The following is a 23,876-nucleotide window of genomic DNA, read 5'->3' as shown; positions in this document are numbered from 1 at the left end:
AGCCAGACAGTGCCTGTCCCTGTGGCGCCAGGACATTCAGGGTCTCAAAAGCGCCCCATATCCCAGGTCGCTGACACAGATACTGACTCTAGTGTCGACTATGAGGATGCAAAATTACAGCCGAAGGTGGCAAAGGGTATTCGATACATGATTATTGCCATAAAAGAGGTTTTGCATATCACTGAGGAACCCCCTGTCCCTGACACGAGGGTTCACATGTATAAAGGGAAAAAGCCTGAGGTCACGTTTCCGTCCTCATTTGAGCTAAGCGAATTGTGCGAAAAGGCTTGGGAGTCTCCGGATAGGAGACTACATGTTCGCAAAAGGATTCTTATGGCGTATCCTTTTCCACAGAAGGATAGGATACGATGGGAATCTTCGCCTAAAGTAGACAAGGCACTGACACGCTTATCCAAGAAGGTGGCACTGCCTTCTCCGGATACTGCTTCCCTCAAGGATCCTGCTGATCGCAAGCAGGAAATTACCATGAAGCACATTTACACACATTCAGGAACTATCGTTAGACCGGCCATGGCGTCGACCTGGGTTTGTAGTGCTGTCGTGGCATGGGCAGACCCCTTATCTACGGAGATTGACACCTTAGATAGGGATACCATTCTAATGACCATTGAGCATATCAGAGATGCTGCCTTGTATATGAGGGATGCTCAGAGAGACATTTGTTTACTAAGCTCCAAAATAAACGCTATGTCTATTTCTGCTAGGCGACTCTTGTGGACCCGGCAGTGGACGGGAGACGCCGACTCAAAGCGGCATATGGAGTCATTGCCTTACAGGGGGGAGGAGTTGTTTGGAGAAGGCCTCTCGGACCTTGTCTCCACTGCTACGGCCGGTAAATCGAATTTTTTACCTTATGTTCCCCCCGCAGCATGCTAAGAAGGTACCGCATTATCAAGCAAGATTATAAAGCAAGAAGGTACGAGGATCGTCCTTTGTTGCCAGAGGTACAGGCAAGGGAAAAAAGCTGCACTCTGCTAGTTCCCAAGAGCAGAAGTCCTCCCCTACTTCCGCAAAGTCCACCGCATGACGCTGGGGCTTTCCGGGGGGGGGGGGGGGGGTCAGATCAAGTGGGGGTACGTCTTCGTCTGTTCAGCCACGTCTGGGTTCTCTCACAGGTGGATCCCTGGGCAATAGAGATTGTTTCCCAGGGATACAGACTGGAATTCGAAGACATGCCTCCTCGCCGGTTTTTCAAATCGGCTCTGCCGGCTTCCCCGTCGGAGAGGGAGCTGGTGTTAGCTGCAATTCACAAATTGTACATTCAACAGGTGATAGTCAAAGTTCCTCATCTCCAGCAAGGAGAGGGTTATTATTCATCCCTGTTTGTGGTACCGAAACCGGACGGTTCGGTCAGACCCATTTTAAATCTGAAATCCCTGAACCTGTACTTGAAGAGGTTCAAGTTCAAAATGGAATCGCTCAGAGCTGTCATCGCCAGCCTGGAGGGAGGGGATTGGATGGTGTCCCTGGACATAAAGGATGCGTACCTTCATGTTCCGATTTTTCCCTCCTCACCAGGCGTTCCTGAGATTTGCAGTACAGGACTGTCACTACCAATTTCAGACGTTGCCGTTTGGTCTTTCCACGGCCCCGAGAATTTTCACCAAGGTAATGGCGGAAATGATGGTGCTCCTGCGCAGGCAGGGCGTCACAATTATCCCGTACTTGGACGATCTCCTCATAAAGGCGAGATCTCGGGAGAAGTTGCTGGACAGCGTGTCTCTGTCCGTGAAGACGTTGCAGAGGCACGGCTGGATTCTCAATTTACCGAAATCCCAGCTAGTCCCTGCAACGCGTCTGACCTTTTTGGGCCTGATTCTAGACACAGACCAAAAAAGAGTTTTTCTTCTAGTGGAGAAGGCTCAGGAGCTCGTAGCTCTGGTCAGGAACCTATTGAAGCCAAAAAAGGTTTCAGTGCATCATTGCACGAGGGTTCTGGGGAAGATGGTGGCTTCATACGAGGCCATCCCCTTCGGCAGGTTCCATGCAAGGACCTTTCAATGGGACCTATTGGACAATTGGTCCGGGTCCCATCTACACATGCAAAAACGGATCACCCTGTCTCCCAGGGCCAGGGTGTCTCTCCTGTGGTGGCTGCGCAGTGCTCACCTCCTGGAGGGTCGCAGGTTCGGCATTCAGGACTGGATCCTGGTGACCACGGACGCGAGCCTCCGAGGTTGGGAAGCTGTCGCACTAGGAAGAAATTTCCAGGGTCTCTGGTCAAGCCTAGAGACTGGTCTCCACATCAATGTCCTGGAGTTGAGGGCCATATACAACGCCCTACGCCAAGCGGAGGAATGGCTTCGGAACAAACCGGTTCTGATTCAGTCAGACAATGTCACGGCAGTGGCTCATGTAAACCGCCAAGGCGGCACAAGTAGCAGAGTGGCCATGGCAGAGGCGACCAGGATTCTACGCTGAGCGGAAGGCCATGTAAGCACACTTATCAGCAGTGTTCATCCCGGGGGTGGACAACTGGGAGGCGGACTTTCTCAGCAGGCACGACCTGCATCCGGGAGAGTGGGGACTTAAACAAGAAGTCTTCACACAGATCACGGATCGGTGGGGACTGCCTCAGATAGACATGATGGCGTCCCGCCTCAACAAAAAGCTAAAGAGGTATTGCGCCAGGTCAAGAGACCCTCAGGCGGTTGCGGTAGACGCTCTGGTGACACCTTGGGTGTTCAGATCGGTCTATGTGTTTCCTCCTTTACCTCTCATACCCAAGGTGTTAAGGATAATAAGAATAAGAAGGGTCAGAACAATCCTCATTGTTCCAGATTGGCCAAGGAGGACTTGGTATACGGATCTGCAAGAGTTGCTCACAGAAGATCCGTGGCCTCTTCCTCTAAGGCAGGACCTGCTGCAGCAGGGGCCCTGTCTGTTCCAAGACTTACCGCGGCTGCGTTTGACGGCATGGCGGTTGAACGCCGGATCCTAGTGGAAACAGGGATTCCGGAGGAGGTCATTCCTACCCTGATCAAGGCTAGGAAGGACGTGACGTCAAAACATTATCACCGTATATGGCGAAAATATGTTTCTTGGTGTGAGGCCAGAACTGCTCCTACGGAGGAGTTCCAGTTGGGCCGTCTGCTTCACTTCCTTCAAACGGGAGTGAATTTGGGCCTAAAATTAGGGTCCATAAAGGTTAAAATTTCGGCCTTATCCATTTTCTTTCAAAGAGAATTGGCTTCTCTTCCTGAAGTACAGACTTTTGTGAAAGGCGTGCTGCATATTCAGCCTCCCTTTGTACCTCCGGTGGCGCCTTGGGACCTTAACGTGGTATTAAGTTTCCTCAAGTCACCTTGGTTTGAACCACTCAAAACAGTAGAGTTGAAATACCTCACGTGGAAAGTGGTCATGTTGTTGGCCTTAGCTTCTGCAAGGCGGGTTTCGGAATTGGCGGCTTTATCATATAAAAGCCCATACCTGATTTTTCACGTGGATACGGCAGAGTTGAGGACTCGTCCTCAATTTCTGCCCAAGGTGGTCTCATCTTTTCATATGAACCAACCTATTGTCGTGCCTGTGGCTACACGGGACTTGGAGGATTCCGAGTCCCTGGATGTGGTCAGGGCTTTGAAGATTTATGTGACCAGAACGGCTAGGATCTGGAAGACCGAAGCTCTGTTTGTTCTGTATGCGGCCAACAAGGTTGGCGTTCCTGCTTCAAAGCAGACTATTGCTCGCTGGATCTGTAACACGATTCAGCAGGCGCATTCTACGGCAGGATTGTAGTTGCCTAAATCTGTTAAGGCCCATTCCACTAGGAAGGTGGGCTCTTCTTGGGCGGCTGCCCGAGTGGTCTCGGCACTACAACTGTGCCGAGCTGCTACTTGGTCGGGGTCAAACACCTTTGCAAAGTTCTATAAGTTTGATACCCTGGCTGAGGAGGACCTCCTGTTTGCTCAATCGGTGCTGCAGAGTCATCCGCACTCTCCCGCCCGTTTGGGAGCTTTGGTATAATCCCCATGGTCCTTACGGAGTCCCCAGCATCCTCTAGGACGTTAGAGAAAATAAGATTTTACTTACCGGTAAATCTATTTCTCGTAGTCCGTAGAGGATGCTGGGCGCCCGTCCCAAGTGCGGACTACTTCTGCAAGACTTGTATATAGTTATTGCTTACATAAGGATTATGTTATAGTTGATCGGGTTTGAACCGAGGCTATGTTATTGTTCATACTGTTAACTGGGTAAGTTTATCTTAAGTTATACGGTGTGATTGGTGTGGCTGGTATGAATCTCGCCCTTAGATTTACAAAAATCCTTTCCTCGTACTGTTCATCTCCTCTGGGCACAGTTTCTCAAACTGAGGTCTGGAGGAGGGACATAGAAGGAGGAGCCAGTGCATACCCAGAATCCAAAGCTTTCTTAGGGCACTTTATCTCCTGCGGAGCCCGTCTATTTCCCATGGTCCTTACGGAGTCCCCAGCATCCTCTACGGACTACGAGAAATAGATTTACCGGTAAGTAAAATCTTATTTTTTCTTTATAAATAAGTGACTTTCCAGATAACTGAATACATGTTATCTGGACGGGTCTTCGGTGGGCTGTGGGTCCTTGTGCTAAGGGTAGTGACTGTGAGAGAATGGCTGCAAAGCCACTCCCTTCACCTGTCTGTGATTGGCCGCGGACTCCAGTGACGACATGACGCCAGCCACGTCATGTCACTACAGGTCCGAAATATTCTGGTTTTTCAGAAAATTCCGGTTAACTGGTATCCGGATAACGGATACCCACCCTGTACCAGGGTTTCCTAGTGAAAGGAATGGTAGACCTCTTTTCAATAAAGGTTTGTACCACAGAAGTAGAGCCTCCTTATGTGACTGCATAAGGGTTTTACTAAAGTAGATATGAGAGTCACCGAAGGTCTGTTGGTTACACTATGGATCACTCTTTTAGCGCATTTCCGCAACGGATATCTGATTTAATTTTGGCAAACGTTCAACATTTCTTCCTCCACACCTCACATGTCTAATCTGTCTATTGAGGAACGGTTCAGAAAAGTTTTCGGCACATGAAAAGTGAGAACTGAGAATCTTACCTTGCAGATAACAAGTTTTATATACAATACTGACTACCTTGTGGTGCTTTTTTTTTTTTTTGTTTTTTTGTTTCAGGTGATCTGCAAATCGGATGCTCCGACAGGCGATGTCATGCTTGATGAAGCCCTAAAACACATTAAGGAAACCCCTGCCCCAGAGACTGTGCAAAGCTGGATAGAACTCCTCAGCGGTATGTCGGCATCTGGTGTAGAGTTATCTTGTAGCTGTGAAAACCGCCTAGATAACTTGCAGCAAACAATCTATCTTGGGTTTCCATCTTGGCCTAATCTAAAATGACATGCGTAACCTGTGTACAAGCTGTAAATCTGTTTGTTAAAACATCTAGACATTCTCATGGCATATCAGAATGAAAAATATTTATTACTAATTTCAGGTGAGACCTGGAACCCGCTGAAGCTCCACTTCCAACTCCGAAATGTGCGAGAACGCTTGGCTAAAAACCTTGTGGAAAAAGGCGTCCTGACAACCGAAAAGCAAAACTTCCTCTTGTTTGACATGACCACGCACCCGCTCACCAACAATAACATCAAGCAGCGTCTCATAAAGAAGGTGCAGGAAGCAGTTCTTGACAAATGGGTGAAGGATCCTCATCGCATGGACAAGCGTTCGCTGGCCCTCATCTATCTAGCCCATTCTTCTGACGTCATCGAGAACGCCTTCGCCCCGCTTCTGGACGACCAGTATGATTTGGCCATGAAGAGAGTCCGACAGCTGCTCGATCTTGACCCAGAAGTGGAGGCCACCAAGGCAAATGCTAATGAGATTCTATGGGCTGTGGTGGCCACCTTTACAAAGTAAACACGGAGGACGGGAGTGTTCATTCTACCTAAAACCAGTTGTTTCCTCTCAACATTCTCAGTCATTTTACCTTTTTTCGACTCGCCTCAGAAAGACGTCGATGTGTCTATGCAGGAGCGGGTTGGTACGAGACGCGTTTCCTGTTGTGAGTGACATGATCTTATTGCCATATTGGCATTCCACTACTCCTTAAACTTGTGCATCTCAGAAACATGGCTTAGACGTAGGTTTATTTCTGTTAGTCTGAAGCGAGACACTTGGATGCACACCAGAATTTGCTTTGCCTCTTAATTCCTGCATGGTGGTTTACAGTTCTGCAGAGTTGTCGCAGAAAGGCCTTTACGTCACCAAAGTTTAATTCACTGTCCCATTTCTTCGCTTTGTACACTTGTTACTTTATACTAAAAACATTTTAACAGCTAATTTTTTTTTTCTTCTTTTTCTTAGGCAGCTCTGCTGGCCGTCATTGTTTTCTGTAAATTTACTGTCAACATCATTTTTAAACCTTTAAGCATTTGTGTACTGTATATGAAAGGTCCCGTGGTTATTTCTTTTGGAAGCCATTTTGGGATGGGGGAACATTCCATTAAATAGTGTAAATAGTTGCTGTTGTATAGAGAAAACTAAAGTCCTAAGTATTTTGGTCGTACATCCCAATGTCCAGCCTGGTCTATAGCACATTTCAGGCTCTGATATGCAGGGCCACAAGTGAAAACATACAGTGATCTGTGAACTACACTCGCTGTGCTACATGTGTCATTTTTTACGTGTTAGCGTGTACAGTAAGCACCATTGTCCTATTTTATTTTCAATATTTCATGTTTGTGGCCATTGCAATTTTTGGGTGCATTTTTTCTTTAGTTAAATCATTTCCTTTTGTGCATTTCATATAGGTCATTGTGTTTTCCTGGAGCTGTACTCTGTATAGGCTTAAACACAGATTGTTAATCCTATAAACTGTTGCATGCGCATTATTCGCAACTGCAGATTTCGCTGTAACCTGGAAATTATATATATATATATATATATATATATATATATATATATATATATATATATATATATATATATATATATATATATTTGCTTTGAACACTAATGTTTGAGGTCAGTGTTGCCTGTCACATTTTCTCCATAATTTTCATCCTGTTCATGAAATGCATTAATGCTAAATCATCCCTCCGCTACCAGTGGGACCTGTACGTGTAGTCGCAGGAACAGCACAGGAAGAGGGGATTGGCACGGGGGCTTTTTCGATGATTAAACGTTAACGGGGAGCAAAAAAACAAAAATGAGGTCGTATCGATTTGTTGCAATTATCGGATTCCCTCTGTATACTAGCTTTTTATTATACAGTAAATAAACTATGATCTTTAAAGTGCCTGAAACTATGATCTTTGTGTCTTTAATCTTGTTAAAGTAAGAGTTACGGTAGACTTACCATTGTTAACTCTTTCTGCGCAGTACATTGGGTTTCACAGGGAAAACTTTGGGGGGTGTAGAGGGCATCTGGATCCAGGGACACCAACAAGCAATGCTTTAGCTGTCCCAGGATGCATAGGGGCCTCCTCTATATAACCCCACCTCCAGGCACTGTGAGCTCAGTTTTGTTAACCAGTCCAATGCAGGAAGCAGGCAAGAGAGAAGGAAGATGTTAGTCACATAAGAACACATTATCACGACAGGAGAAGGTACCAGTGGCTAATGCCATACAAATCCAAACAAGCTAGGTGCATCAGGGTGGGCGCCCTGTGGAACCCAATGTACTTTGCAGAAAGAGTTAACAATGGTAAGTCTAACATAACTCTTTCTGCAGCAGGGTACATTGGTTTCCACAGAGAAAACATCAGGGATGTTCTAAAGCAGATCCTCAAGGGAGGGGACGCACCTTTAGCGGATATGAAAATCCGGCGTCCAAAGGAAGCATCCTAGGAGGCGGAAGTAGCAAAGGCATAGAACCTAAGAAACGAGTTCACTGAGAACCACGTAGCTGCCTTGCACAATTGTTCTGGGGACCTTCCACGGTGGGCCACCTAAGGAGGTCCAACAGACAAAGTACAATGTGCCTTAATCGCAGCAGAAGCTGGAAGTCCAGCCTGCGCATAAGCATGTGCAATCACCATTCTAATCCATCTGGCCAAGGTTAGCTTATTCGCAGGCCAGCAACGTTTGTGAAATCCAAAGAGGGTATCAGACCGTCTAAAAAAAGGCAATCCTGTCCATATAGACACGGAGAGCCGTACCACATCTAAAGAACGTTCTTTAGCCAACAAATGCGAAGAGATAAAGGCTGGGACCACAATCTCTTGGTTAAGGTGAAATGATGACACCACCTTAGGTAAGTAACCGGGCCAAGTTCGGAGAACCACCCTGTCACGGTGGAAAATCAGAAAGGGCGAACGACCGGACAAAGCGCCTAAGTCCGAGACCTTTCTTGCAGAGACAATAGCCAGCAGGAACAGGACCTTGGCCGTGAGCCATTTAAGGTCCACCGATTCAAGAGGTTTGAAGGAACACACTTGAAGGGCTTTCAGAACAACACACAGATCACATGGAGCCACTGGGCGGACATAGGGGGCTGAATACGTAAAACGTATAGAGGCAATCTTGCGTTGAAACCACACCGACAAGGCAGAAATGTGAGGGGAGGCAAGATGAAGACCTAAGTCCAAGCCTCTTTGCAGAAAAGCCAGAAGTCTGGATGTTCTGAATCTATAAGCATCATAATTCCTATCAGCACACCAGGTGAAGTAAGAATGCCCCACACTGTAATAAATCCGGGCAGAGGCCGGTTTGCGGGCCTCCAGCATAGTCTGAATAACAGCTTCAGAGAACCCTTTTGACCTTAGGAGTGATGCTTTAAGAGTCACGCCGTCAAAGCCAGTCTGGCCAGGTCCGGGTAGAGGCAAGGGTCTTGCACTAGGAGGTCTTGACGCTGAGGAAGTAGAACGGGGGGACGCTCTGACGAGAGACCCCATAGGTCTGAGAATTAGCGCCGTCTGGGCCACGCTGGAGCAATCAGAATCCGTATTACTCCTTGTTTGAACTTCCGTATGTAGCCTGGCAGGAGTGACACCAGAGGGAATATGTAAGGCAGCTGAAAGTTCCACGGAACTGCCAATGTGTCCACGAACACTGCCTGAGGATCCCTGGTTCATGATCCAAAGACTGGAACCTTGTGATTGTGTCGAGATGAAAAAGATGTCCACGTCTAGTAGATCCCATCTGTCCACCAGGAGTTAGAAGACTTCAGGATGACAACCCCACTCTTCGAAGTGAACGCCCTGACTATTGGAGGAGTCCGCTTCCCAGATTAGGACGCCGTGAATAAACACTGTCGATATGGCTGGTAGATGGCGTTCCGCCCAATATAGGATTTTGGACACTTCCAACATTGCCATGCAGCTTTGAGTGCCGCCTTGATGGTTTATTAACGCAACCGTGTTGGCGTTGTCTGATTTGTACCTGAACAGGCCTGTTCTGTACCAGAGGCAGGGCAAAAGACAGTGCATTGAACACTGCCATCAGCTCCAGAATATTTATTGGAAGAAGAGATTCTAACCTGGTCCAACCACCCTGAAACGAGTGTTGCTCCAACACCGCTCCCCAGCCCTGAAGACTGGCGTCCGTTGTCAGTAGGACCCAGTTGGGGATCCAGGAGGGACGGCCCCTGCTCCATTGCTGGTCCTCCGGAGTCAACGAGACCAGTTGAAATCTGATCCGATAAGGTAAGCCGTCTCACTTGGAAAGGATCAACCGTTGTAGAGGGCGGTAATGAAATTGAGCAATCTCTATCATGTCGAAAGACAACACCATCAGGCCGAGGACTTGTCTGGGGACAGGAGCAGTCTCTTGACTGTGTGTGTCCAAGAGTGCCCGTAGGTGCACCATGCTCTGAGCTGGGACCAGCGAGGACTTCTTCCAATTTATCAGCTACCCGTGGGCTTGTAAGAAAGTTAGTCAGTTGTAGATGACTGAGGTGAACTTCGTGTAAACTTGCCAGAATCAGCAGGTCGTCCAAGTATGGGAAGATTCTGACGACGGAGGTGGGCCACGGAGGTGGGCCGTCATCACGACCATGACTTCTGTGAAGAGCCGAGGAGCCGTAGCTAGTCCAAACGGCAGAGCCTGGAATTGGTAATGAAGGTTGCCAATAGCACACCGCAGGAACTGCTGATGCGAGATGGCAATAGGAATATGCAGCTATGCGTCCTGTATATCCAGGGATATCATGTAGTCTTGGGGTTCTATAGCCAGAACTATTGAGTGCAGTGTTTCCATACGAAACTTGGATACTCTCACAAACTTGGTCAAAGCCATGAGGTTGAGTATAGGCCGGTATGACCCATTGGGTTTCAGAACCAGAAACGGTCAAGCAGTAACCGCTGCCCCTCTGGGACAGAGGAACTGGCACTACCACTCCAGTACTAGGGGGGAGTTTACAACCGTTTGTAGAGATTGCACTTTCAACGGATCCGACGAGATAGCCATTGTTCAGAACTGGTGAGGGGGACATCTCTTGAATGAAACTGCGTACCCGTGAGAGACAACTTCCAGCACCCAAGTGTCTGAAATAGTCGTGAGCCAGACCTGAGTGAACCACAGAAGTCTGCCGGTCGCCCAGGGGGAGGCCTGCCCTGTCATGCAGCAAGCTTGTCATGTTTTACAGCAGGCTGACAAGCTGCCTAGGGCTTGGTGGTTTTGGAAACGCAAGGCTATCTAGGGTATGACTGACTTTCCCTTGAGGTAGAAAGGAGTGAAAATTGGTACTTTTTGCCTTCTGAGAAGGATTAGAAGTTGGGAAGAAAAGCTATCTTGGCAGCTACTTGCTCCGACACAATTTTATTCAGGTTTTCCCCAAACAAAAATGTCCCCAGTGAAGGGGAGGACTTCCAAAGTTTTCTTGGAGTCCAAGTCCACTGTCCACGTTTTCAACCACAGTATGCGGCGTGCCAGGTTAGACGTAGCCCACGCCTTGTCTGCCAACACTCCCGCCTCCAGAGGATGCTTCTTGAATAAATTGAGAAGCAGTGGTAATACGAGACAGGCATTGTCTGGCATTTTCAGAGAGATCCTCAGGCAGCTCCTCCACTAACGCCTGAACACACGCCTCAATACCTCTTGCAGCCCAAGAGGCAGCCATAGTGGGTCTATGAACAGCCCCTGTAAGGGAGTATATAGATTTCAGGCATTCCTCAATATGTTTATCTGTCAGCTCCTTCAGTGAGGTGACGGGCAGAGTAGACAACACCACAAGGCAGGTGACATGAGAATCCATCGGTGGCGGAGTCGCCCATTCGTACACTTCTCTGCCAGAAGAGGATAGATAGCCAAAGCCCTTTTAGGAACAGGGAATATCTTCCCAGGATTAGACCAGGGTTCTCGTCTGATGTCCACTAATTGATCCAAATGGGGTAATACAGTTTTAACCACTTTGCTTCAGTTTTCTTTACCACTGTAGTGAAATTCTCCTCATTAGTGATCTGGAGGATATGCTGAAGAGCAACCACTAGGGCAGGGACATCTATTGATAAGGGAGATTCCTTGTCTGCCACACAGGAATCAATGTCAGACAGGATAGTATGCTCTCCCTCCTTTTCAGATAAGACGACAGAGAGGTTTGTAGACTGAGAGGAAGAAGCAGCCCGCTTAGAGAGACCAGGGACACGTGTGTGTGACCTGAGGGAGTTTTCTGTCTAACCAGATAATGATTAAGCTGTTGCAGTTGGTTAGATAAATGTTCCGCTCAAGGCGGATTTACCATAGGTACAATTTGTGGGGGTAGTGCCATAGGCGCGCCCCTAGGGGGCTCAAGGTGCTCCACCAGAGTAACCAGCATTGCAGTAAATGCTTCCCATGGTGGCACCTGACTAGGTGCAGGAGTTGCGGACTGACTGGGAGGTATATGACAAATAGTGCAGAGATCATCATGTAATGCAGGGGTGGGTAACCTTTTTTTCTACCAAGGGCCATTTGGATATGTATAAAATTCTTCGGGGGCCATACAAAAATTATCAACTTAAAAATTAGCCTGCCCCCATTAGATATGACTCCTAGTAGCGCCGCTTACACACACACACACACACACACACACACTAAAAGAAAGAAAAAGACACAATACTCACCAGCCCCGCTCCTGTTTTCAGACCTTTGCCCTCTGCTTGGCTGCCTGCTCCTCAGAACTGTGGGCGAGACGTCATGACATCTCTCCCATAGCACCGCACAGGCACACACGCACACTCAGGAGTGAGCTCCTACCTTTAACTGCTGCTGAGGGGAAGAAGCCAGGCGCCCGCTAGTAACAAAATCTCAGCGGGCGCCCGGCATTGCCCTTGGTTAGGTGAGCCTGGGAGGGCCGGATCAAGTTTCTTTGCGGGCCTTATATGGCCTGCGGGCCTGAGGTTCCCCACCCCTGATGTAATGCTTCCTCCTCTGTCAAACCCGCGGAGCACACTCTGCCTTGTGCAGGGGCTTCTGCTGATTTGCTGCCTTATTTTTGTTAGACATTGCACAATGTAAACAAGTGGACTTACACAGTACGATATATATAGCCAGACAAATACAGTAATCTGTGGAATAAACAGATAAGGTATGGCGTGACACTGACACATGATATATTTATATATGAATAAACACTGTACAACTATATTACGTGACCCAAACGCACCTAGCCCAGGGTATAGAATATAGTGATGGGTATAGCTGGGAAACACTGAAAGTGAAACCACACAGCAGAATAGGCACACACAGTCACATGCAATGCTGAGAATTCTATCACAATAATGCTGCACTGCACTTGTATATCACAACGCGGTCCGGAGGATATAGCAGAGTACTCGTACAATATAATCGGCAAGGTACACGTTTCTCACTAATGCTGTCTCAGAGGCAGGTAGGATACTCATGTGTAATGTAAAAACACAGCTCTGTATACAGGCGGTTTTACATGGCAGACATTGCCCAGCAATCCGTAAGGCATGCCGCAACATGCTGTTGAGATGGCTGTCAGTGTCTCTGTGAGGAAAGTGGGAGAGAGTGAGGCAGCTCAAGGGTGGGAAATCTGCAGGTAGATGGTGCCCAGAGCTGGGGGAGGGATACAGGTCAGGTGCCATATTCCCTATGCTGATCTTCCACCCCAGGTACTGCAGGGCCTTAGTAAACATGTTATTATACCAGACCTGTACCCATATGCCCTGCTGGTCTAGTGGGGTCCCTGCTCAGTGACAGTGTCCACGCCAGCGCTGCGGTCCATCTCTCTAGACCGCGGATGGAACGTGATTTAATGGTGGGTCCCGCTAGGAGGCCCTCTTACCTGCCTCCCGTTAGCAGCCACGCGATCGTGGAGCGCAGTCCGCGACTGTGCCTATGTCCAGGCCAGCGGGAGCATGCGGCACCGCTTGGGAGGTGATTGAGCTGAAGCACTGAAGTCACCCTGACTTACAGTGCTGCTAGCCTAGAAAAGAAAAAGTCCTTTTTTCTTGTCAAAAAGTAAAAGCTATCAAGGCTGCCAGTGCAGCCCTCCTGTTTAATGACCTGCTCTGCAGGCACCAACTTCAAAACTGTGCTCACAATGCCTGGAGGTGGGGTTATAGAGGAGGCCCCTATGCATTCTGGGACAGCTAAAGCTTCCCCTGTTGGATCCAGATCCACTCTACACCCCCCAATGTTTTCCCTGTGGAAACCAATGTATTCTGCTGCAGAAAATATACTAGAATGTTGCTGTTTAAATTTAACCTGTTCCCTATGCATAATAGAGGGTGGTCATTTCGTGGGCTCAACACAGTATTCATTAAGGTGAGGCCATCGATTCCATATGAACCAGTAACAACACTGAGACACAATTAGTTTCTTGTTCAGGAATATTTGAAGTGTTTGGCTACATGTTGGTAACAAGTTGGTCAGATTTGGCAGCAGATGAGAAATTACAGGGCTACGGAGATGTGGCTTTGGCTGGTTTCCTGCATGGCTGTATTAAACTAGACCCACCACTAGGGTGGTCAGTCCCGGGTGTCGGGATTGAAAAATGGTCAATCCCAGGATTTGCTTTCTTATGTGTCCCCTGTGCCCTACCCCGCCTCCCCCCACCCGCTACGCACTGCACACAAAACTCAACAAACTGCACAGGCGGGCGGATGGGGAACTTCTGACTGGGCGGCTTTCCTTGGGGCTTGGCGGTGACTGATGGGCGGGTGACTGCGCAGCGTGACCTCGGAGTCATAGGTCACGTTGCGCGGGGGTAACCGGAAGGAGGGAGCCGAGCAGCGCTGAGCGTCCTGAGTACTGTCAGCGCTGTCTGGCATTAAAAACCCAAAGGGCCGCTTGATCCCGCAATCCCCAGGATTGGAGCTTCCAATCCCGGCCTATTTTTGACCTAAATCCTGGGATCCCGCAGATCCCGGCATTGGTCACCCTACCCACTAACGTTTATTCCATGCCACGGAGAAAGAAAAGTAGACCCAGGCATGGGGGACGTCTCCTATAGAAGGTAAACCTGAATGTTCATGTGGGTTAAAAAGTGCTCCCGTAATGGAGATAGTTGCTTATCTGGACCCACCTTGGTATAATAAGGCACATGCGCAGTTCCAAAACTTTTTTTTCCAGGTTTTTAGGTGTACCTGGAGGAAGCGGGACCATTGAAGGATCCCAGGGGAGGATAAGATCTAAAGTATGTCCAATAAGTCTGTCTAATCACTCTGGAGGCCTCATTCCAAGCTCAAACTGGGGAAGATAAAAAATTTTTTTTAAAAACCGCAGAGCCCCAACATGAACAAATGTATTCCTTCTATTGCATTGTGTCTGTAAACAGGTAGACATAGCCATACCAACATCTGGATGATGTAATGAAGAGACTGAGCGTGTGAGCGCCTTATCTACCCTAGGGGGTGTTTCCCAACGTGCCCTAACCTCTGGCGGGAAAGGGTATAATGCCAATAATTTTTTAGAAATTAGCAGTTTTTTTATCGGGGGAAACCCACGCTTCATCACACACTTCATTTAATTCATCTGATTCAGGAAAAACTACGGGTAGTTTTTTCACACCCCACATAATACCCTTTTTTGTGGTACTTGTAGTATCAGAAATGTTCAAAACCTCCTTCATTGCCGTGATCATGTAACGTGTGGCCCTAGTGGAAAATACGTTTGTTTCCTCACCGTCGACACTGGAGTCAGTGTCCGTGTCTGTGTCGACCTGAGGTAACGGGCGCTTTAGAGCCCCTGACGGTGTTTGAGACAGGTATTAACTGATTTGCCGGCTGTCTCATGTCGTCCTTTTGTAAAGTGCTGACACTATCACGTAATTCTTTCCATAAGACCATCCAGTCAGGTGTCGACTCCCTAGGGGGTGACATCACTAACACAGGCAATTGCTCCGCCTCCACACCATTTTCCTCCTCATACATGTCGACACAACGTACCGACACACAGCACACACACACAGGGAATGCTCTGATAGAGGACAGGACCCACTAGCCCTTTGGGGAGACAGAGGGAGAGTTTGCCAGCACACACCAGAGCGCTATATATATATATATATATATATATATATAGGGATAACCTTATATAAGTGTTTTTCCCTAATATAGCTGCTGTATATATTTATATGCCAATTTAGTGCCCCCCCTCTCTTGTTTTACCCTGTTTCTGTAGTGCAGGACTGCAGGGGAGAGTCGGGGAGCCTTCCTCCAACGGAGCTGTGAGGAAAAAATGGCGCCAGTGTGCTGAGGAGATAGGCTCCGCCCCCTTTTTGGCGGCCTTTCTCCCGCTTTTTTATGGAAAAATTGGCAGGGGTTAAATGCATCCATATAGCCCAGGAGCTATATGTGATGTATTTTTTGCCAAAAAAGGTGTTGTTGCGTCTCAGGGCGCCCCCCCCCAGCGCCCTGCACCCTCAGTGACCGGAGTGTGAAGTGTGCTGAGAGCAATGGCGCACAGCTGCGGTGCTGTGCGCTACCTTATTGAAGACAGGACGTCTTCTGCCGCCGATTTTCCGGACCTCTTCAGTCTTCTGGCTCTGTAAGGGGGCCGGCGGCGCGGCTCTGGGACCCATCCATGGCTGGGCCTGTGATCGTCCCTCTGGAGCTAATGTCCAGTAGCCTAAGAAGCCCAATCCACTCTGCACGCAGGTGAGTTCGCTTCTTCTCCCCTTAGTCCCTCGGTGCAGTGAGCCTGTTGCCAGCAGGTCTCACTGAAAATAAAAAACCTACTTTAAACTTTTACACTAAGCAGCTCAGGAGAGCCCCTTAGCCTGCACCCGTCTCGTTCGGGCACAAAAATCTAACTGAGGCTTGGAGGAGGGTCATAGGGGGAGGAGCCAGTGCACACCAGGTAGTCCTAAAGCTTTTTACTTTTGTGCCCAGTCTCCTGCGGAGCCGCTATTCCCCATGGTCCTTTCGGAGTCCCCAGCATCCACTACGGACTATGAGAAATAGAATTATCGGTAAGTAAATTCTTATTTTTACTACTCAGAAATGAATGTGCCCCCCCTCCCCATCACTTACTACATTGAGACATAGGGCCTGATTTGGAAGTAAAAAAAAAAAAAAAATCCAAGGGACTATGCACCTGGGCATAACCATATTGCATTGCAGGTGGGGCAGATTTAACGTGCAGAGAGATTCAGATTTGGGTAGGGTGTGTTCAAACTGAAATCTGAATTGCTGTGTATAAATAAAGCTGTCCAGTACTTGTGGGCTACATGCAAAAGCAGCCAGTATTTACCCGGCACAGGAAGTATACACATGTATTTGCAGAGCCGGATTTAGAGGTCATGCCGCCCCTAGGCACAATGATATTAGCCGCATCCGGAAAGTATTCACAGCGCTTCATTTTTTCCACATTTTGTTATGTTACAGCCTTATTCCAAAATGGAATAAATCCATTTTCCCCCTCAAAATTCTACATACAAATAATGACAACGTGAACAAAGTTTTTTGAGATTTTGGTAAATTTATTAAAAATAAAAACTAAGAAATCACATGTACATAAGTTTCTTTTTCATCCACTAGGGGTCACTGGAGTACTCTTGGGATATGGACGGCTACAGCAAAAACAGGGCACTGAATATTTAAATTTAGAACTCCTCCCCTCCATATCCCAGAGTACCTCAGTGTTTTTTCTGTGCTCATAGTAGCAACAGGGTTTGTGTGGTTATCCACACTACTTTTGAATATTTTATTTTTATTTTTGCTTTTTCTATTTTAACTAAATTTTCCACATCCCTTCCCCCCTTCCAATAGGCGTGGGTCCGGGATTGTGGAAGCTGCTACGTGCAGCTGTGGTGTGTCGGGCCTTTCTGAAAAGAGCTCCCTCACTGCCAGGTGCAGGACTACCTGCAGGAAAGGCAAGACGGAGCTTACAGAAGAAGCCCCGTCATAGCCCCTCACCACAGGCGTCCAGGTATGAAGGGGACGGGGCGGTCAGCTCGCGCTGCCGCCCCGCTGTGTGGGGACACTACTGGGAAGCGCCGCCCGCCGCTATGTAGGCCGCCTCCCGCCGCTACCAGAGCCGCGCCGGCCGCACTTGCCACACATAGCCGCCGCTCCACGGCTATATGCAGCGCGCTCCCCGGCTCCCGCTATCCGATGCCCGCTCCCCGGCTCCCTCTACCATGTCCCTCTGCCATCGCATGTAAGGTCCCTGGCACCGTGTACCCGCTCCCCGCTGGAATGGGCAGCGGTACACGGAGCACGGGGGGGGGGGGGGGGAAGCACACACAAGGGGGGAGATTGTGCCCATAGCAGCAGCAGTATGAAACGATGCATGGGTTATTAGACGGATAGGCTATTAAGCCTTTGTTTAGCAGGATGATCCCAGGTTATATCTGTCTGAAAAATGTTATTCCCTGTACACTGTTTTACCTGTAAGCATGGCATGGTGGCCATTTTAACCATGCTTCCTGTTCCTTCCTGTTGTGATTCCAGACGTTCCTGTACTACATCTCTAATCCACCGGAGGCGCAGGGGTGTTAGTGGGAATTTGGGATCAGATTTCATATAGTACTGGTCACGTGCACTGCTCTTGGCCAGATATATATATATATATATATATATATATATATAGAGAGAGAGAGACACCTTAGTACTGTTTTACTGAGTCGTGCAAGTTGTCTGTCTTTATATATTGTGTTGTCTGTCTGCATAATGAGTAAGGCACCAGCAGAAACTAAAAAGCAGTTTCACTACAATGTCTGTAAGACTACAAATACAATTTTGGCTCCGTTTTCAATGCCGGTGTCATCCCCGGACCCTCCATTAGCAGCTGTCATGGCTGGGTTGCAATCAGAATTGGCCGCCGCTCGACAAGAGCGGGAAGCGGCAAGATCTGAGTCTAGGGTGAGACCGCTAGAACTACCGGTGGGGTCTCAGCTTTGCCAAAGGTCCAAGTCCACCTTGGGTAGAAGGGATAAATTTCATATGATTTACCTGTTTCTGCGATGTTGCATTCTGACGGTTCTATGCCGATCCTCATTGCGCAAGATGAGGGTGAGGAGGGCGAAGTAGACCAGCAGTCAGATAGTGAGGTTTTTGACAGCCCAGACATTGATAATCTCATCTGAGCGGTGCGTCAGTCTCTGACCTTTACAGAAACTGAGGAGCCTCTGACAAATGATGTAGTCGTCTTTTCTAAACGACCGAGAACTCCAATGTGTTTTCCTGTTTCAGAATCTCTTAATAAGATGTTACTGGAAACACGAAAGAATCCAGATAGACGGTTTTCTATACCTCGCAGATTTAAGTCTCGTTACCCGTTTCAAGAGTCTGTGACAGCTACATGGGAGAATCCGCCATTGGTGGATTCGTCTGTGTCTAAACTTACGAAGAAATTAACCAAACCAGTACCAACTGCTACTACGCTTAAAGACCCTTCAGACCGTAAAATAGTAGCTATGCTAAAGTCCATGTATATAGCAGTAGGAGTGTTGCTTAGACCTGGGTTGGTTGGCATTTGGGTCACTAAGGCGCTAATGGTATGGATAACAGGACTCAAGTCTGCCTTATACTTCTCGCTGATCAAATCTGGGAAGCTGCTGATTATCTATGTACAGCTTCTACTGACGTCTGTCAGCTCACTTCTCGCCTTTCATCGTCGCTAGTTACAGCACGACGAGCACTCTGGCTGCGTTCTTCGCAAGCGGAGGCAGAGGTCAAAAGAGGTATAGAGGCGTTGCCTTACGGTGGCGAGAAGTTGTTTGGTCCTGAATTGGACAAATGGATTTCTGAGGCCACGGGAGGAAAGTCTGTTTTCCTACCATTGCCTCCAACGGTACCTAGACGGAAATACTCTGGCCCGGCGTTCAAATCCTTTAGACCTCAGCCCTTTCGAGGCCGTGGTAGAGGAACAGCCACGCCTGGTAGACGCGGTCGAGGACGTGGTTTCCAACAAACCAACACCAGTCGTCAGGACGCTAAGGTCACCGACAAGCCAGTGGCATGGCGGGCTCCCAGCCCATCTCGGATCTCCAATTGTGGGAGCACGCCTTCAGACGTTCCATTTGGCGTGGTTCCAGACATCCACAGATGGGTGGATCCGCAATTTAGTGTTAAAAGGTTAGAAAATAGAGTTCGACTGTCTCCCGCCACTGCGGTTTTTCAAGACAGGACTGCCTCTGTCAGACGACAAGAGGGCGGTTCTGCAAATTGCATTTCGTCCCTGCTGGATTCAGCAGTTTTGATTCCGGTCCCTGTACACCAACAAGGTCAGGGTTATTATTCCAGTCTGTTTGTGGTACCAAAGCCGGATGGCTCCGTCTGGCCAATATTGAACTTAAAAGGTCTCACTCAGTACGTCACTCACTACAGATTCAAAATGGAATCTCTGCGGTCAGTAATTGCAGGTTTAGAGCCACAGGAATTCATGATTGCGCTAGATCTCAAGGATGCGTACTTACACATTCCGATTTGGCCACCTCATCAGAGGTTCTTGCGTTTTGCGATGCGGCAGAACCATTACCAGTTTTAGGCTCTACCGTTTGGCCTCTCGTCAGCGCCTCGGGTATTTACCAAGGTGATGTCTGTGATGATAGCTCATCTCAGATTCCTGGGAGTGATGATAGTTCCGTACTTGGACGATCTGCTCATCAAAGCTCCGTCTCAACAGATGCTCCTCCAACATGCGTTGCTAACGTACAATGTACTAGTTCAGCACGGTTGGATTGTCAACTTCAAGAAATCACGGGCCGGGGTATCTCTACTCTGGTGGCTCAAAGTACACAATCTAACCGCAGGGAAACGGTTCGGCGCCTGGAATTGGATTATTCAAACGACGGACGCGGGTCTCAGAGGTTGGGGAGCTGTAGTTCAAACTTGTCAGCTCCAGGGTCTCTGGGCGCATCACGAAATATTGCTGTCTATAAATGTCCTGGAACTCCGGGCAATTTACAATGCGCTACGACGAGCAGTGCACATGCTTCGGTCTCAGACTGTCCAGGTGCAGTCAGACAACGCGACGGCGGTCGCATACATCAACAAACAAGGAGGAACGAGAAGCCGCATGGCAATGCGGGAAGTAGCTCGAATCCTCACTTGGGCCGAGCATCACCAAGTGATTTTGTCGGCAGTGTTCATTCCAGGAGTGGACAACTGGGAGGCGGATTATCTCAGCCGTCGGGATTTTCATCCAGGAGAATGGGCATTAAATCCAGAAGTGTTTCACATGTTGGTCCAGAGGTGGGGTTACCCTCAAGTGGACCTGATGGCATCTCGCCACAATCACCAAACGCCCCAGTATGTGTCCAGAACGCGAGATCCAAAGGGCAGTGGCGGTGGATGCTCTCACAATCGCGTGGCCGTATGGCCTCGTGTATCTGTTTCCACCGTTTCCGCTGCTCCCTCTGTTGCTAAAACGGATCAAAAGAGAGTCCGCCACAGTCATACTAGTGGCGCCTCATTGGCCTCGGGGAGCTTGGTTCTCGGATCTCCGCGGACTACTCGCAGACGATCCTTGGCTGCTCCCACTACATCCGGACCTGTTACAACAGGGTCCGTTCCTTTACCCCGATTTAGCGCGGCTGCGTTTGACGGGGTGGCTGTTGAGACCGCCCTCTTACGAAGAGAGGGCGTTCCAGAATCGGTTATACCAACCATGTTACGAGCTAGGAAGCCTGTTACGGCAGCTCATTATTACAGAATTTGGCATGCCTATATAGGTTGGTGTGAAGCTCGGAAGTTTCCGACTTCATCTTTCAAGTTATCCCGTCTTTTGTTATTTCTACAGACAGGGTTAGATGGAGGTCTGCGTTTATCTACATTTAAAGTGCAGGTATCTGCTTTGTCAAATTACTTTCAAAGACGATTGGCTCTATTGCCATCTGTACACACTTTTCTACAAGGTGTCCTCAGCGTACAGCCTCCATTCATTCCACCTACAGCGCCATGGGACTTGAATCTGGTTTTAGATTTCTTACAGTCTTCATATTTTGAACCCTTACAACAAGTTGATCTTAAGTTTCTCACTTGGAAAACAATTTTTCTTCTAGCCTTAGCTTCGGCAAGGTGTGTTTCAGATTTGGGTGCCTTGTCATGCAAGCCACCGTATTTGGTGTTTCATGATGACAGAGCGGAACTTCGGACGAATCCCGCTTTCCTACCAAAGGTAGTGTCATCTTTTCACATCAATCAACCAATAGTAGTTCTTGTGTTAACAGAAGATTCTGGAACTTTGGATGTGGTACGCGCACTACGCGTTTATGTATCCCGAACGTCTACAGTTCGTAAGACAGATACGTTGTTTGTTCTCTGTGATGCTGCCAAGATGGGTTGGCCAGCTTCTAAGCAGACCTTATCCAGATGGATTAAACTGACCATACGTCAGGCTTACCTTCATGCTAGGTTACAGCCGCCTACATCAGTAACAGCTCATTCCACACGTTCTGTGGGAACTTCATGGGCAGCTGGTCGTGGGGCTTCTACGACGCAGCTTTGCCGTGCGGCTACGTGGTCATCAGTGCACACGTTTGTGCGCTTTTACAAGTTTGATACGTTTGCAGCATCAGCATCTAGCTTTGGCCGCCTAGTGTTACAGGTGCCAAACAGCTCTCCCGCCCACGGGGGAAGCTTTGGTACATCCCAAGAGTACTCCAGTGACCCCTAGTGGATGAAAAGGAAAATAGGATTTTGGTACTTACCTGGTAAATCCTTTTCTTTGCATCCATAGGGGGCACTGGACGCCCACCCAGAGCAGTTTTACCTGGTTTGTGGTAAGTTCAGGGGAGCTTATGGTAACACACTCTCACCGACTGGTTCAAATTTTCAAGTTCTATCGGTTATGGTGTCAACTGTTTAGTTGTCAGTAACGTTATGTGTCAACTTTATTGTTGTCCGTTATGTTATATGTAATTCTCCATTGTCAACCTCTCTATAGCTCCTGTTCGGCTCAGTAAAAAACACTGAGGTACTCTGGAATATGGAGGGGAGGAGAGTTCTAAATTTAAATATTCAGTGCCCTGTTCTTGCTGAAGCCGTCCATAACCAAGAGTACTCCAGTGCCCCCTATGGATTCAAAGAAAAGGATTTACCTGGTAAGTACCAAAATCCTATTATTCACAGCCTTTGCTCAATACTTCGTTGATGCACCTTTGGCGGCAATTACAGCCTCAAATCTCTTTGAATATGGCACCATAAGCTTGGCACACTTATCTTTGGGCAGTTTTGCACATTCCTCTTTGCAGCACCTCTCAAGCTACATCGGGTTGGATGGGAAGCATTGGTGCACAGCCATTTTCAGATCTCCAGAGATGTTCAATCAGATTCAAGTCTGAGCTTTGGCTGGGCCACTTTCATATTCACTTCATATTCATATTAATTTCATATTCATATGGGCCATATTCACAGAGTTGTCCTGAATCCACTCCTTTGATATCTTGGCTGTGTGCTTAGGGTCATTGTCCTGCTGAAAGATGAACCGTCGCCCCAATCTGAGGTCAAGAGCACTCTAGAGCAGGTTTTCATCCAGGATGTCTCTGTACATTGCTGCAATTATTTTTCCCTCTATCCTGGCTAGTCTACCAGTTCCTGCTGCAGAAAAACATCCCCACAGCATGATTCTGCCACCACCATGCTTCACTGGAGGGATGGTATTGGCCTGGTGATGAGCGTTGCCTGGTTTCCTCCAAACATGACGCCTGGCATTCACGCCACAGAGTTCGATCTTTGTCTCATTAGACCAGAGAATTTTGTTTCTCATCATCTGAGTCTTTCATGTGCATTTTGGCAAACTCCAGGCTGGCTGTCATGAGCTTTTTTTACTGAGGACTGGCTTCTCTACCATACAGACCTGATTGGTGGATTGCTGCAGAGATGGTTGTCCTTCTGGAAGGTTCTCCTCTCTCCACAGAGGAATGCTGTAGCTCTGACACAGTGACCATCGGGTTTTTGTTCACCTCCCTGACTAGGGCCCTTCTCCCCTGATTGCTCAGTTTAGTCCTGGTGGTTCTGAACTTCTTCCATTTTCGGAAGATGGAGGCCACTGTGCTTATTGGGACCCTCAAAGCAGCAGATATTTTTCTGTGCCCTTCCCCAGATTTTGCCTTGAGACAATCTTGTCTCGGAGGTCTACAGACAATTCATTTGACTTCATGCTTGGTTTGTGCTCAGACATGCACTGTCAAGTGTGGGACCTTATAGAGACAGGTGTGTTCATTTCCAAATCATGTCCTATCAACTGAATTTACCACAGGTGGACTTCAATTAAGCTGTAGGAAGAACATCTCAAGGATGATCTGTGGAAACAGGATGCACCTGAGCTTCATGGCAAAGACTATGAATACTTATGTACATGTGATTTCTTAGTTTTTTTATTTTGAAAAAATTTGCAAAAATCTCAAAAAACTTTTTTTTGCGTTGTCATTATAGGGTATTGGGGGTAATTCTGAGTTGATCGCAGCAGGATTTTTGTTAGCAGTTGGGCAAAACCACGTGCACTGCAGGGGAGGCAGATTTAACATGTGCAGAGAGAGTTAGATTTGGGTGTGGTGTGTTCAATCTGCAATCTAAT

At 48.0% G+C, this 23,876-nt stretch overlaps 1 protein-coding gene across 1 annotated transcript in view; it reads left to right on the top strand.

The window, feature by feature from the left end:
- GOLPH3 (golgi phosphoprotein 3) overlaps positions 1-5,937 on the top strand; it is a 32,693-nt gene extending 26,756 nt beyond the window's left edge. The window contains exons 3-4 of the mRNA XM_063960379.1: positions 5,142-5,256; positions 5,461-5,937. Coding sequence (XP_063816449.1) covers positions 5,142-5,256; positions 5,461-5,885 — 540 coding nt within the window. The 3' untranslated portion in view covers positions 5,886-5,937. The remainder of the gene's footprint in view (positions 1-5,141; positions 5,257-5,460) is intronic.
- The last annotated feature ends 17,939 nt before the right edge of the window (positions 5,938-23,876 follow it).

Source organism: Pseudophryne corroboree, chromosome 1 (genome assembly GCF_028390025.1).
Source record: "Pseudophryne corroboree isolate aPseCor3 chromosome 1, aPseCor3.hap2, whole genome shotgun sequence".
Classification (NCBI taxonomy): Eukaryota; Metazoa; Chordata; class Amphibia; order Anura; family Myobatrachidae; genus Pseudophryne; species Pseudophryne corroboree.
This window is presented reverse-complemented; position numbering and strand designations above follow the sequence as displayed.